Below are 13,590 nucleotides of genomic sequence, written 5' to 3'. Positions count from 1 at the left end.
TATACTGCTGGTATAATACCTTTACTGTATAATTTATCAGTCATATGTTAGTCCAACCCTAAAGTGCACACAGTTGTTCATCTTTTACTCTAGACAAGAGTAGCGTTTTAGAAATTCAACTCAAACTGCGTGATTTAAAACGATAGTTATGTTTGTTTGTTTTTTTTAAAAGTAGGATCTTGTGAAAATGTTATGAACAAATGACACCCTGCCTGTTACTGATAGCTCTTTAAACGTCCTCAGTTTGGAAAAATACTTAAATTCTCCCTTGATTGATGAGCTAACGGCTAGTCTGAGCAGGACCAAGGCCAAATTAGATGGCGGTCATCTTAAAACCAATCCAATCTACTCATGCAAACATTGTTCCGTTAGCTTTTACACTGCTGTCAGTTTTGTATTTCAGTTAATCCAGCCGTAACTTTGATATTCCTGCTGAACGTACCACAGGCTGCACCAGAAGGGCTACAGCTAGCTGCTGTCGCGCTGCTTGAGCTTGTAAATAACCATGTAACTCAAACCTTTCAGAGGTGTAAAGGTTTGCAAAACCTTTTTTATGAATCTCTATGAATTTTTTGAGACTGAGGTAGTTTCAAGCTGTTGTTTTAGTCAGAATTGAACTTTATTCCGACGTACTGAGGCTGTTGAAAGAGCTATCAGGTGAGATGTTGAATGTTCGGGACCTTTCTATAGATTTCAACTTCAAACAGCCAAATTATTGCTTTTTTCAATTCAATTCAAAAATACTTTATTAATCCCAAAGGGAAATTATTTGTTGTTAACTCGTTATCCTCATTTCATGAAGAGATGTTATAGATGCTGATGGCTGCTGATGGCTTTTTAGTTCAGTTCCTGCTATTTATCCTTTGTGCACAGTCTGAGTTGTACATTCACAGTAAATGTTTGTAGCTAGACTTCCACAATACGCCGACTGTCAAGTCAGAAAACTAAATTCTGGGCAAGTTTGGAATTTCCAGCAGAAAAAAGTCTTAAGATGTGTGTTACTGTAGGTGAGAGACTACGGGCTGGTTTCCTCGTGTCAAATATTCAACCAGCTCTAACGTGAAATCTGTTTAGTAAAACACAAACATCACGTCCGTGCACTTATGCAGCTGAGAACACATTTTCGGGACCCTCTCTTAATATTTTATCATTTTTAGCTTCTGCGTCGCAGCAGGCTATCCCCTCTGGGTCTGCGATCCTGGTCAACATCCTGCAGAAGATCCCAAAGAGCAGGCGCTTCAAGAATCTGATGTGGGAGACGACTGCGAAGAGGAGGCTGAAGACGTCGCTCCGTGTGCCCTTGATTTATCGACTGTACAAAATGAGGAAGGCGCAACTTGTAAAAGCCAAGTAAGATGAGATTTTATTCTTTTTTAACACTTGAAGCTACTTTTTAGTTGTTTTTTTTTTCTTCCAAGCAGTTTGTCTCCAATATGTTTAGAATTTATCTTTAGCAATAAGCCACAATAGTTGCTAACCCAAAATGTGCTTTTTGTGTTCATTTTTCTGTTTTGTTAGCAAAATATCTTGTGAATCACTGAACAGGTTTTAATGAATCGCACCAAAGGATGACTCGTCAACAACTGCTTAACTTTTGGAGTCAAACTGATTCAAGATGGCCTCCGCAGCTGACCTAAAGAGAGCTAAAACCCATTCCAAATGTACAGTTTAGCGTGGTAGTAGTTGAGAGTCCTCCTCAACACATACTCTGATTGTTAAATGAGCTGAAATGGAGCCAAAACAAGAGCAGCGTGTATCGATAAAGAAAATAAACATCGGAGAAATTAGCTCATAACGTCAAAAAAATTTAAACAAATGCACCACAAACAACCGGAAGTAAACTCCAGTTGAATCTTGAAGTGTTGAACTTCTGCGTGTGTGTTTAAAGTCAGAGGCTGTACACGATTGATCTGTTGGACCGGTACCGAGAAGCTCTGGAGACGGCGGTTCAGATCTCCTGTCGCTACAATGTGCCCCCCCTCCCTGGAAAAACCATCATCATGCTCAGCTGTAACATCAGAGAGGACGAGTCCTGGAGCAAGAAGCAGGACTTCTGTCTCCCTGTAGACCCGGTTCAACAAGACCAGGAGGACAAAAAAGAGGAGAAAGAACCTGAGACCATTTCTCAGAGGTGGAAAAAGAAGCAGGACGAAGACCGTGACCGCCTCACTCCCACTGTGAGTTTATATATTCTCAGAGGGGAAGGTGGGCTTATAGAAACCACATGAAATCATAATCATAAATCCTTTCCAGAGGATGGAGGTAGCAGCTCTGCTCGCTCTGATGATCAGCAGCAGCGCAGAGGATCATCAGCTCTGCTTGAACAGCTACAGCCACAGTAAGGAGGTCCAGCTGAAGTCCAACGTCCTTTTGGACAACGTTAAAAGTCTGATGAAGGAAGTGAAGGTGGGCTTTTCCTCTTTTGCGTTCCTGGTTATCAAAAGTGTTTTAATTTTAATGTCTATAACAAAACTTTTAGTTAAATGTGCTGTGATTTTACCAAAGTTGTCTCTCATACTGGCTAAAGGTGTGTGTCCACTTTGCATGCAGTATTTGTAAAACATACTAAATGTGCAGCAAGTCATTTTTAATTGGTCTCACAAAAATCTAAAAATTACAGAAAATTTTAATATGTAATTTGTAAAGATTAAAAAAGCCTAGTTAAAATTATGAATTAGAAGAAAAACATTTACCTGGTAGTGAGATGTCAAATTGTTTCTTGTGTGCCCCTTCCCACACAACAACAACAATAATCATTGAGTATCCCTAGTATGCATTTCTGCCCTTGGAGTTTATTTTGAAAGGATTTTAAAGTGGGAATCACGGCCATGGGTGAGCTCAGCTTTGCTGCCAGAAAACAATTTGAATATTCAATGACAAATTGAAAGAGCATTTTTGCTTGCAATGCCCATCCCTATTTCTTATTGTGCCACTTTTCTTGCCGTAGTCTCACAGTTTTCCTTCCTGCATTACACTCGGAGAAAAACTTCTATAAGAACACAAGATATGTTGGAAAGACATCCATCAGCGTCTGCAATAAGACGATACAGATGTTTTTTTTTAGTTCCGTTTCTCTTTTGTTGCTGTTGTGAGCTGGCATCAAAGCAAACGACGCTGACAGACTGAATACGCTGATAAAAAAAAAAAATCGATTGTCAGCTCCGAGCTTGACACCGTTGAGGAGTTGGAGCTTCTGAGCTGCATTAAGAAATTGCTCCTCTTTGCCCCTATTCTATTTTACTGACCACTAACCAAACCCAACTATTCTCATATGCAGGGCTTAATTTGTAAACCAACTGATGCACCACAAATAGTGGGCGAGCCGTGGGGGGTGATTTTGAATAAAGTAAATGTGATTTCAGCATTTTGGCGTATTTTAACAGGTTGTTAAACATCTATGCTTACCTACAATTTTTTTAAGGGTAGATTTGGAAATGCTACTTGAAGGGGCAGCTTGTAAGTGGCTGTTGTGCTTAAAATTAGTTTTTATGTAATTATTTTCAGTTTACACACCCAATGCAGTCCTATTTGTTCATAACTTTATTATTAGTAAGCCTGAAAGAAACCGGATCCAAGCGAACAGTTACCGGAACGTACCCTGTCAAAACGAGAGTTCCCGGATCCTGTTCTGGCAGGATCCTGCTCATATTAAGCCCTGCTTATATGGCCATTGTTGTAATTGTTAATGCTGTTGTCCATGCATGGCCGCTCCTGTTTTGCATTTTCTTTTTTGTGCTTTTATGCTACTCTTTTGTGAAGTACCTGCAACCAAGTTTCGTTCTGGGAGTAACAGTGTTATTTATCAATGTATTTACTAATATGAATAAGATTATTATTGATCAGTGGTGTCCAGTCCTAGTCCTACCTCTTCAGCATGTCTTCAAGTTCTGAAGAATTATGTTACCCATGCATTTAAATCGCTTTTTGAAACGGATCAATATCTAAAATGTTGATGTTGGTGCCCTCAAGGTCTAAGATTGGATCCCACAGTTATGGAGGTAATGTTAAACTAGCAGATGTGATTTGGGCTTTATTATTGAACCTTTTTTTGTTTTTGTTGTTTCCACAGGCATTTAACGAAAATTCAGATGAATGTGATGTTGATATGTATTACAAAATATTCTCCAAGAAAAACAAGGTAAGTTTATCCTACATTTATTTTGTTTGATTTTTATTTGTTTAATTTTTATTTATTTTTTGACCAGACTGAGATGGTTTGGACCTAACCCTGAGCTGAACCTGTGTACAGTGTTCTGTTATTGGACTTTTTACTAGGCTTAAGAAACTCCATGTTTGAGTGTAGAGTGGCCCAGAAGTGTTGTTGGTACCAGGCTACACTAGGCCAAAAGTTCCATCCATGCGTTGATTATCTGTTACTTGTTCCAGAGTCAGTTTGTCAGCAGCTTGAGTCAGTCAGTGTTTTTATTGTTGTGCCAACGAGATTATGTAAACAGGGTCCCAGTTACATCCCACAATAAAATGCAAAAGATCAGTAATAAGATCTAAGAGACAAACAAAAAAAAAAAAAAAAAAACTAAATATACACTAACCGCTAATGGCATAAAAACAATAAACACAATACGCCGAACAGCAGCACGAACATGAGTCTGTGAGAGCAGATGAGCATGAATGAACACAGCAACATGAAACAAATCAGCAGCAACATGAAACAGATCAGCAGCAACATGTGATTTTTCACAGTGATTATCCTGGTTAGATATTCATGAGTCTAACAGCCTCATGGTAGAAGCTGTTCCTCTGTCTATTGGTTCTACACTTAATGCTCCTCAACTTCCTTCCTGAGGGGAGTGGGGCTAAAAGTGTGTGTGCTGGGTGAGTGGGGTCCTTCATGATGCAGGTGGCCCTCTTCCTGCATCAGGAGGTGTAGATGTCTGTGCGGGTGGGGAGGCTGACTCCAACAGACTATGCTACTTGAAGGGGCAGCTTGTTTGCTTGTAAGTGGCTGTTTGGTTTAAAATTAGTTTTTATGTAATTATTTTCAGTTTACATATCCAGTATACGTTTTATTCATTCAAGGCAGTCATATTTGTTCATAACTTTATTAATAGTAAGCCTGATGGTTACCGGATCCAATCAAACAGTTGAGCAGGGAGGCCCAGACATCTGGGACCTTGAGTACACAATTTCGTTCCACCTCATAGACCACATGTGATGCAAATGACGACAGTCACCTTGAGCCTTACTCATCTCTTTCCACTGCCACCTCTTGTAGCTCTAAGGTGTTCCCAGGACAGCATAGAGACATAGTCTCTCCAGTGTGTCCTTGGTCTTCCCGGGGTTTCATCCCAATTGGACATACCCAAAACTCCTCCCTAGGAAGGCATCCAGGTGGCATCCTTACCAGACACCTGATAGGCCCAAGATCTGTGATCAGTTTTGTAAATGAATCATCAGACTTTCAGCCACATGTCTTGGACACTGAACAGGAACTGAGTTGTCAACTGATCACCACCTGGTAATGTGTTTAGTTTGGTAGTGGGGGAGACCGCCTAATAGACCTGGTAAACCCAAACATGTAGTGAGGATGAACTGAGAATGTCTGGTGGAGACACTCTCTGTGTGATCTTCATCTCACATCTCCAGGAGAGTTTTTCACTTGTCCAGTGGCTGGTCGTGGACGTGGAATCTGATAGGGCCTTGTTTAGGGTTTCTCTTTCAGAAGATGCTTTCAGGAGCTGTGGCCTGAAGGTCATTGATGCTTGTCATGGCAGCAACCAAAGGATCCGCTGGTGCTCATGACTTTCTTGTTTGCAAGTCAAATATTTTTTCTCCTCAGGTTGACAACATTATCGTGCTGGCTGAATGGCTTGACAGCTCATTGATGTGGGCCATCGACAACTACAAGAAAGAAGCAAACAGCAAAGCTCTGACAGCTTATGTCTTATTTTCAGACAGGTGATATTATTTTTATTTTTTAAATAAAATTAATTTCAGTCACTGGAATGGGACCATTACGGTGATAGTTCTGTGTTTTCTCTACCATTTATTAACTGTGTTTTCTCTACCATTTATTAACTGTGTTTTCTCTACCATTTATTAACTTATGTTTAGCAACAGCATTATCGCAGACAAGTCGTCGGACAGGAACTGCGTAGTCCTGAAAAGTTTCAGTGAGCAGACACTGAGGTAAAATAATAAAATTTAAGATTGTGATGATGCAAAAAAAAAAAAAACTGATTGAACTACAAATGTAGAGCTTTTCACATTTAGTGCTTTTAAGAATGCTTTCATAAAGATGAATGATTATAGCATGCATAATGATTATATATATATATATATATATATATATATATATATAAATAAATTTCATAGAAATACGCTGGGAACTTTTCACTGAAATCAAAAATATTGTTCTGTTTTAAATCAGCTTCAGCATATTTACTCTATATTTATTTTATTTTGTACTTTTCACCTTTAGTTGGCTGCTTTCAGCTCTTAGCTAGACTGTTTGTGCCTTTAGCTAGTTTGCTGCTGTTTTTAGGCTCTTAGCTAACCTGTTATTGCCTTTAGCTAACCTGTTGCTCCTTTTAGGTTTTAGTTAATTTCAACAGTCATTCAGCTTTAACATTGTATTTCTCTAGTTATTCTGAGTAGCAAAACTTTTGAATTTGGATATTTTACAGGTGCCAATATAATAACTTAATCTCCGAAATTTCTTGTTATACATAATTTTCTGTCCATATAACAGAGCTAAACTAACTGAATGGAAATCATCATTTATCAGACTGAAAATACTGGTAGGTCTGGTTTTACCAAAAAATGGTAAATAACAGTGGTGGGTACAGCTAAACAAAAAGTTAGCTTTGCTAACCCATATTCTGCTAACTAAAAAGTTACCTTCACTGAACCACTAAACAGGTTAACGCAATAGCTAAAGCTAACACTAAACCGCACACCGCTAAGACAACTGTCGCTCAGTCTGCTTCACAGGTCTTCGTCTCCTTCTAGTTGAAGCTGCATCGACCAATCCTGTCTTGTCACATGTACACGTAGTAAGCCAATAGCGTGCCTAACGGACTCTTTGAGACACGCCCACAACAGACAGGAACAAGCTTGAGATATTTGTTTGCTGACAAAGTTGGCAAACCTTAATTTAGCGGAAGCTAATTCTGCTAACGGTTTCCAAAGTTGGCAAAAATGCTAATCTGCTAAACAAAATTTTTTCCCGCTGTTAGCGCGGATTAGCGTAACTGTGCCTATTACTGGTAAATAATAATAATTAATAATAATAATAATAACAATTATAATAATTATAATAATTAATAATACATTACTTTCTTTTTTCTTTTCCCCTAAACACGCGACCAGATTTATAGCAGAGCGTGGATCTTCCAGGCTGCTGGATCACGTGGAGCATCTGGACAAAATGTACAACATCAAACCTGATGGTGCTAAAGAACTACAACCTGCTAACAAACTTGTTTCAATGCCACCCAGCCCTAAATTAAGGTAAAGTTAATTTAACAGTAAAAATATAGCTACATCTTAGCAGGGAATTAATTACTGTAAATAACCCCTTTAACCTGAGCTTGTGCCTCTGTCCTCAGGTGGCGAGGTGTTCGAGTGTTCATCTCCTCCACCTTCAGAGACATGCACGCTGAGCGTGACGTTCTGGTTCGCAGCGTCTTCCCGGAGCTCCGCCGTCGCGCTGCGGCACACTGCCTCCACCTGCAGGAGGTGGAGCTGCGCTGGGGCGTGACGGAGGAGGAGTCAGAGCGAGCCGCCCAGCTGTGTCTGTCAGAGGTGTGTCGCAGCCAGATGCTGGTGGGGATCCTGGGGGAAAGGTACGGCCAGGTGCCCCCCAGACCTGTCCTCCCTGACCTGCCGCAGTACAGCTGGGTAAGATGCATGGACTGTGTGGTAAGACGCACCTGAACTGCAGAATATTGGGAGTTTTTTTTTTTTTTTTTTTTTTTCAAAATTCTGAAATTTTAAAATGTTTTTTTAAATTATTCAGAATTTTGAAAATTTTCTCAGAATTTTGACTTTAAGTTTAGAATTCTATTTTTTTCTCAAATTTTACAATTCTTACATTAAAGTCAGAATTTTAAAGAAAAATCAGAATCCTGAAATTAAAAATAAAATTCTAAATTTAATGTCAGAAATTGGACTGTGAATAAGATTTTTTTTTTTTTCAAATAATTCTACAAACAGAGAGTTCTGATGCTTTCAGTAGAACGTAGAGATTTTTTTTAGAAGTTTAATTTAAGAATTCCAATATAAAGTCAGAATTTTGATTTCAATCTCAGAATTCTGAGACTAAAGTCAGAATTTCAAGGAAAAAGTCAGAATTCTGAATTTAATCTTGAACTTTAATTTAAGAATGATGAGGGGAAAAAAGTCAAAATTTTGAATTTCAATTTTAGGATTTTGAAAAAAAAAGAAAGGCCAGAATTTTGACTTTAATTACTTTAGAGTACTAAGGTATTGCCTTTAATCTCAAATTCTGACAAAAAAGTTTGAAAAAAATAAAATAAAAAGCACAGTGGCCTTAATTCTCTTATTTATGATTGAAAATGCCTTGAAAAGCAGATAATAAATTTAGTAACCGCAAAATGTTTACAACTCGACCAATTTTACAGATATTGACATAAACCTTAGCATGGTAGTAGCTGAGAGTCATCCCCAACACATACTTAGGGAGCCAACTGATCACGTAAGATCTTCATTTCAAAATGGTGCTTTAAAATATTGGAGTCAGTTCTGTCTGTAACCACCTGGCCTCTATAACTGATCAACTTTTGGCGTCACACCTAATCAAGATGGCTGCTGAAGCTAATCTACATTAGTCAACACAAAAATGGCTACATCTTAGCTCTATTTGGCAATATTGAGCTAATATTTGATGTGGTACTTGGTCATATTTAACACACTTTCACAGATACCGTATTGGTCATAAAGACACAGTCTGAAATGAACAGTCTGAGTTTTACATTTAGTCTTTATTAATTAAATTAGTCTTTTAAAGCGCTAAAATAATCATGTTTATTTTTTTTCAATATTCAGCTGGCTTCGGCTCCGGCTGGTCTGTCCATCACAGAAATGGAGATCCGTCAGTTCCACGCTCTTTATCCCGACTCGGTGCAGCAGCGAATGTTCTGCTACTTCAGAGATCCAAACGTCAGCAAGTGAGCACAAAATCTAAAAACACGGATCTTTAGTGGCACAGACTGAATCATACAATAAGCACATTTTTGTCAAATCAAAGGTCATTTGATTGCTGAGTAGCTGTAATTAATATTTGTTTTGTTCAGATCGATTCCTGTAGCTTGGAGATCAGATTTTGCTGCAGAATCAAAAGAGGCCGAGGATAAATTGACGTCTCTGAAGAGAAGACTTTTGGACTGCGAAGTCAAAATCACTGAAAAGTGAGTCTGCTCTGCCGCATCACATTTAACGTGTGTAGTTCAGGACTTCTGACAAGTATTTTTGAAGAACTAGTCGGTCCTAAAGTACTTAATAAAAGTCTAATTGGAGCTGACATCTCTCTTGAAGTTATTTGTGTGAGTGGGGAGGCGTTGTGGAAGGAAAGCCATATCTGAAAAACCTGGAGGAGTTTGCCAAAGCTGTGCTGGAGGATCTCTGGGTGGCTGTGCAGAAGCAGTTCCTGGAGGTCGGTAACTCTGACAAGTAAAATGTTGCGGTTTCTTTAACAGTAAATAAGCTTTCTTTAGTCTTGCAGATGTTTTAATTGATATTTTCTCTGTTTGTCAGGAAGGCGAAGAGGCCGAGGCTGCTTCTGAGCTGTTGGAGCAGGAAGTGCACCAGGGGGCCCTGCAGAGGCAGTTCTTCGGCAGGGCCAAGCTGCTGTCCTCTGCTGTGGAGATGGTGGAGAACGTTCAAACCAAAGGAGGGATGGTGGTGATAGAATGTGGAGCTGGAGAGGGAAAAACAGTCTTTATGGTAAATTTAAGACCTTGGTTTATTTCGAGTCCAGATTACACTAAAGCAATACTTCCTATCTTATAAAGTGGGGTTTTGTGAATGGGATATGAACTATCAATAACTTACCTGTTTTAGATGGTTCTTTGAACGACCTCAGGTTTGAGAAACAGTTTAATTCAACCTGATTGACGAGCTAATGACAAGTAGTTTGAATGCAACCAAGACAAAAGTGGATAGCTGTCATCTTAAAATGGCTCCTTTCTCAAAAATGTCTTGGTAATTCATGTGAACGACATCTTATAAATGCCTACATCACTGGTAATTTTGCATTATATGATTATTATATAGAATTTTGTGCTTATTTGCTAATGCTATTAGCAGCAGAAGCACTTCTGATGCATCCTGGGCAACTTCGAGCAGTAATTTCGTAATATTTCTGCTAGAATAGTCATCAAATGGGCTGCAGACTTTCTAGTTAAAGTCAACAACAGGCTAGCTGGCTAAAGGAAGCAACAAAGCTAGCTAGCTGAAGGCAACAATGGGCGAGCTGGCTGAAGTAGTTTGCAAAAAACCCCCAAAAAACAGAAAACTAAAAACAGGAAACTGATAGAGCGAATGCTAAGTTAGCATTTACCTTTGTCGCTGCTTAAATGCTGCCATTTTTTTCAAATCGCCCTCTCTTGCTCAGGCTGCTCTTGCAGACGCACTCAGAACTGGAGGAAAGTCAAAAAGAGACCGCCGCTGTGACATCATCTCCTACTCTACAGCTGCCAGCCAATCAGCACGTTCGGTCGAAAACCTCCTTCGGTGCCTCATACAGTGGCTGAGAAAAATAAAAGACACTGAAGAAGAATTGCCTCTTCCACACACGTACAAGTAGGATACTTTTTTTCATAAGCTACCTTCACTACTGGTGGTTTCCAGCGATTTGTGCAGTTAAAAAACAAAAAAAACAATAATTTTTGTTTTTACCAACAGAGACCTGCTGGAAGAGTTTCACTCTACACTGAAAGAAATGAAGAAACCTCTGGTGGTGCTGGTTGACGGGGTGGATCTCCTTCAAGACGGCAGAGGACAGCTCAGCTCTGATTGGATCCCTCAGCTCCTTCCACAAGTCAGTAGCAGGATAATTAAAACAAAGCTCCAAGTTTATTACTAAATTCAGCATTTTAGAGAGTTGGTTTCTTTATTTGTCATACGCACCACATGTGGTACATGTGGTGGAACGAGATTGTGTACTTGGGGTCCCAGTTGCATCCAACAATAAAATGTAAAAGGAAAAACATTAAGATCTAAGATATGAACTAAGAAAAACATCAACTAAAAATATGCTAATCACTAGTAGCATAAAAACAATACGCCAAACAGCAGCATGAACATGAGTCTGTGTGAGCAGATGAGCATGCATGAACACAGCAACATGAAATAAACCAGCAGCAACATGTAATTTTTTTTTTTTTTCAGTGATTATTCTGGTGAGATATTCATGAGTCTAACAGCCTCAGGGTAGAAGCTGTTCCTCAGTCTAGTGGTTCTACACTTAATGTTCCTTAACCTCCTTCCTGAGGGGAGTGGGGCAAAAAGTGTGTGTGCTGGGTGAGTGGGGTACTTCATGATGCAGGTGGCCCTCTTCCTGCATCTGGAGGTGTAGATGTCTGTGATGGTGGGGAGGCTGACTCCAACAGATTTCTGTGCAGCCTTCACCACTCTCTGCAAAGCTTTCTGCAGCTGTGCAGCCTCCATGCCACACGTTGATGCTGGAGCACAGGATGCTCTCCACTGCACACCTGTAGAAGGAGGTGAGGACTGAGCTTCCCAGACCAGCTCGTCTCAGCCGTCTGAGGAAGTAGAGTCTCTGATGAGCTTTCTTGATCAGGCTGGTGGTGTTGTTGCTCCAGCTGAGGTTGCCATTTATGTACACCCAAGTACTTGTAACTGGAGACCACTTCCACCGCAGATCCTCTTATGTTCAGGGGTGGGGTAGGTGTGTTAGTTCCTTCTGAAGTCCACCACAATCTCTTTCATGTTCTTCACATTGATGTGAAGGTTATTCTCTCTGCACCAGCTCTCCAGGTGTTCCACCTCTTGCCTGAAGCTGTACTCATCGTTGTTTGTGATGCATCCCACCACCACTGTATCATCTGCAAACTTTACAATGTGACAGCCTGGATGGGTAGCTGGACAGTCATACGTGAGCAGAGTAAACAGGAGAGGGCTCAGCACACATCCCTGAGGGGAGCCTGTGCTGACTGTTATGGTGGAGGAGAAGTTGTGGATCCTCACTGACTGTGGTCTGAAAATTTGTTTTCACACTTTCTCAACTTTCAGATTTGGTGTTTTATTTAGTTTCTAGTTTGCGAGGTCCCTAAAATAAAATCTGGTCTGAATTAGAATAAATTCAGAAATGTTTATTTTATTTTGATGTTTACAGAACTGATTTACGCAACATTCAGCTGTTTAATAATAAATTATTATAAGTTTTAATTTGATGAAACTTTTTGTCTTCCTGTCAGGGTGTGTGTTTGGTGCTGAGCATCGGGACCAAGGCAGCTCTGTTGAAAACTCTGACCATGAAAAGCGGGACGCTCCTGTTTTCTCTGGGACAGCTCACCATGCTGGACCGCAAGGAGATCGTTCAGAAGGAACTGGACGTCTTTGGGAAGAAGCTCAGCGACTCGGCGTTCAACAACCAGGTTCTTCTGTCTTCTCTCTCATTTTTTCCTCTGGACTTTTTAAATATTTCCTTAACTTTTGTTTTAATCTATAAACTCTGCTCTGTGTGCAGCTCCAGACTTTGATAACAAAGAAAGGCGCGGCGAGTCCTCTCTATCTGCACCTGGCTTGTGAAGACCTGAGGAACTTCGCCTCCTTTGACAAGGTGCATGATTACTTCTTTAGCCACGTCCACACTGGTTTCACTGGTTGTACTTTGTATGGTTGCTGCATCTGAGTACATAATCTTGAAATATGATCACCTTGTGCAGATGATGGCAGACATTAAAGTGTTTTCTGCCTTTGTGTCTCAGCTGAAGGAGAACCTGCTGAGTTTGCCTCAGTCTCTGAGCCAACTGGTCCAGTTCAGCCTGGAGAGACTCTGCTCCCAGTACAGAGGCATGCTGGGAATCCGCTTGGCCCTCGCTGCCCTTACCATCAGCCCAACAGGTAAGTAAAATTGCTTTGTTATGACAACGTTTAGATTACATTTTTGTATATTTACCTATGTCCATTATCACTCCCAGATTTGTGACTGTTGTTTCTCAAACGAGGCTAGAGAGGAAAGGTCGATGCAGTGGCTCTTGATCGTGCCATTAGGAGACAGCATAACTTCAGTCTTCTTCTCATTGAAACTTAAGAAATTTAAAGCAATCCAGTCCCTGATGTCAGCCAGGCAGTCAAGAAGAGGCTGAACAGAACGTGCACCAGTGTGCTTCAGTGTGAAGTAAATTTGACAGTCATCAGCGTAGAAATGAAAGGGAAAGTTATGCTTATAGAAAATGGCACTTAGTGGCAGCAGGTATAGAAAAAAAAGAGAAGAGGACCGAGGAAGGACCCCTGCGGTACCCCCCCACTGAAGTGCTGCCGATGCTGAACTAAAATCTTTGATATCCTGATGCATGCTCAATAATCCAGGTAGAAAAATCTAAAAAAGTTGAATCTGGTCCTCTGGACATTCAAAAAAACAAA

General features: G+C 40.2%; 1 protein-coding gene across 1 annotated transcript in view; it reads left to right on the top strand.

Moving 5' to 3' along the window:
- tep1 (telomerase-associated protein 1) overlaps positions 1-13,590 on the top strand; it is a gene marked incomplete in the record, with an annotated part of 38,071 nt that overhangs the window by 8,007 nt on the left and 16,474 nt on the right. The window contains 17 exon segments of the mRNA XM_037681383.1: positions 1,158-1,350; positions 1,889-2,177; positions 2,254-2,406; positions 4,070-4,138; positions 5,798-5,916; positions 6,073-6,147; positions 7,330-7,470; positions 7,569-7,860; positions 9,028-9,149; positions 9,276-9,389; positions 9,517-9,634; positions 9,736-9,924; positions 10,595-10,782; positions 10,885-11,020; positions 12,420-12,599; positions 12,692-12,784; positions 12,933-13,068. Of these exon segments, the coding sequence (XP_037537311.1) occupies positions 1,158-1,350; positions 1,889-2,177; positions 2,254-2,406; positions 4,070-4,138; positions 5,798-5,916; positions 6,073-6,147; positions 7,330-7,470; positions 7,569-7,860; positions 9,028-9,149; positions 9,276-9,389; positions 9,517-9,634; positions 9,736-9,924; positions 10,595-10,782; positions 10,885-11,020; positions 12,420-12,599; positions 12,692-12,784; positions 12,933-13,068 (2,607 nt within the window).

The sequence above is a fragment of the Nematolebias whitei genome, chromosome 9 (genome assembly GCF_014905685.2).
Source record: "Nematolebias whitei isolate Nwh7 chromosome 9, NemWhi1, whole genome shotgun sequence".
Lineage (NCBI taxonomy): Eukaryota > Metazoa > Chordata > Actinopteri > Cyprinodontiformes > Rivulidae > Nematolebias > Nematolebias whitei.
Note: the sequence above shows the minus strand (reverse complement) of the source record. Positions and strands in the feature narration are given on the sequence as shown.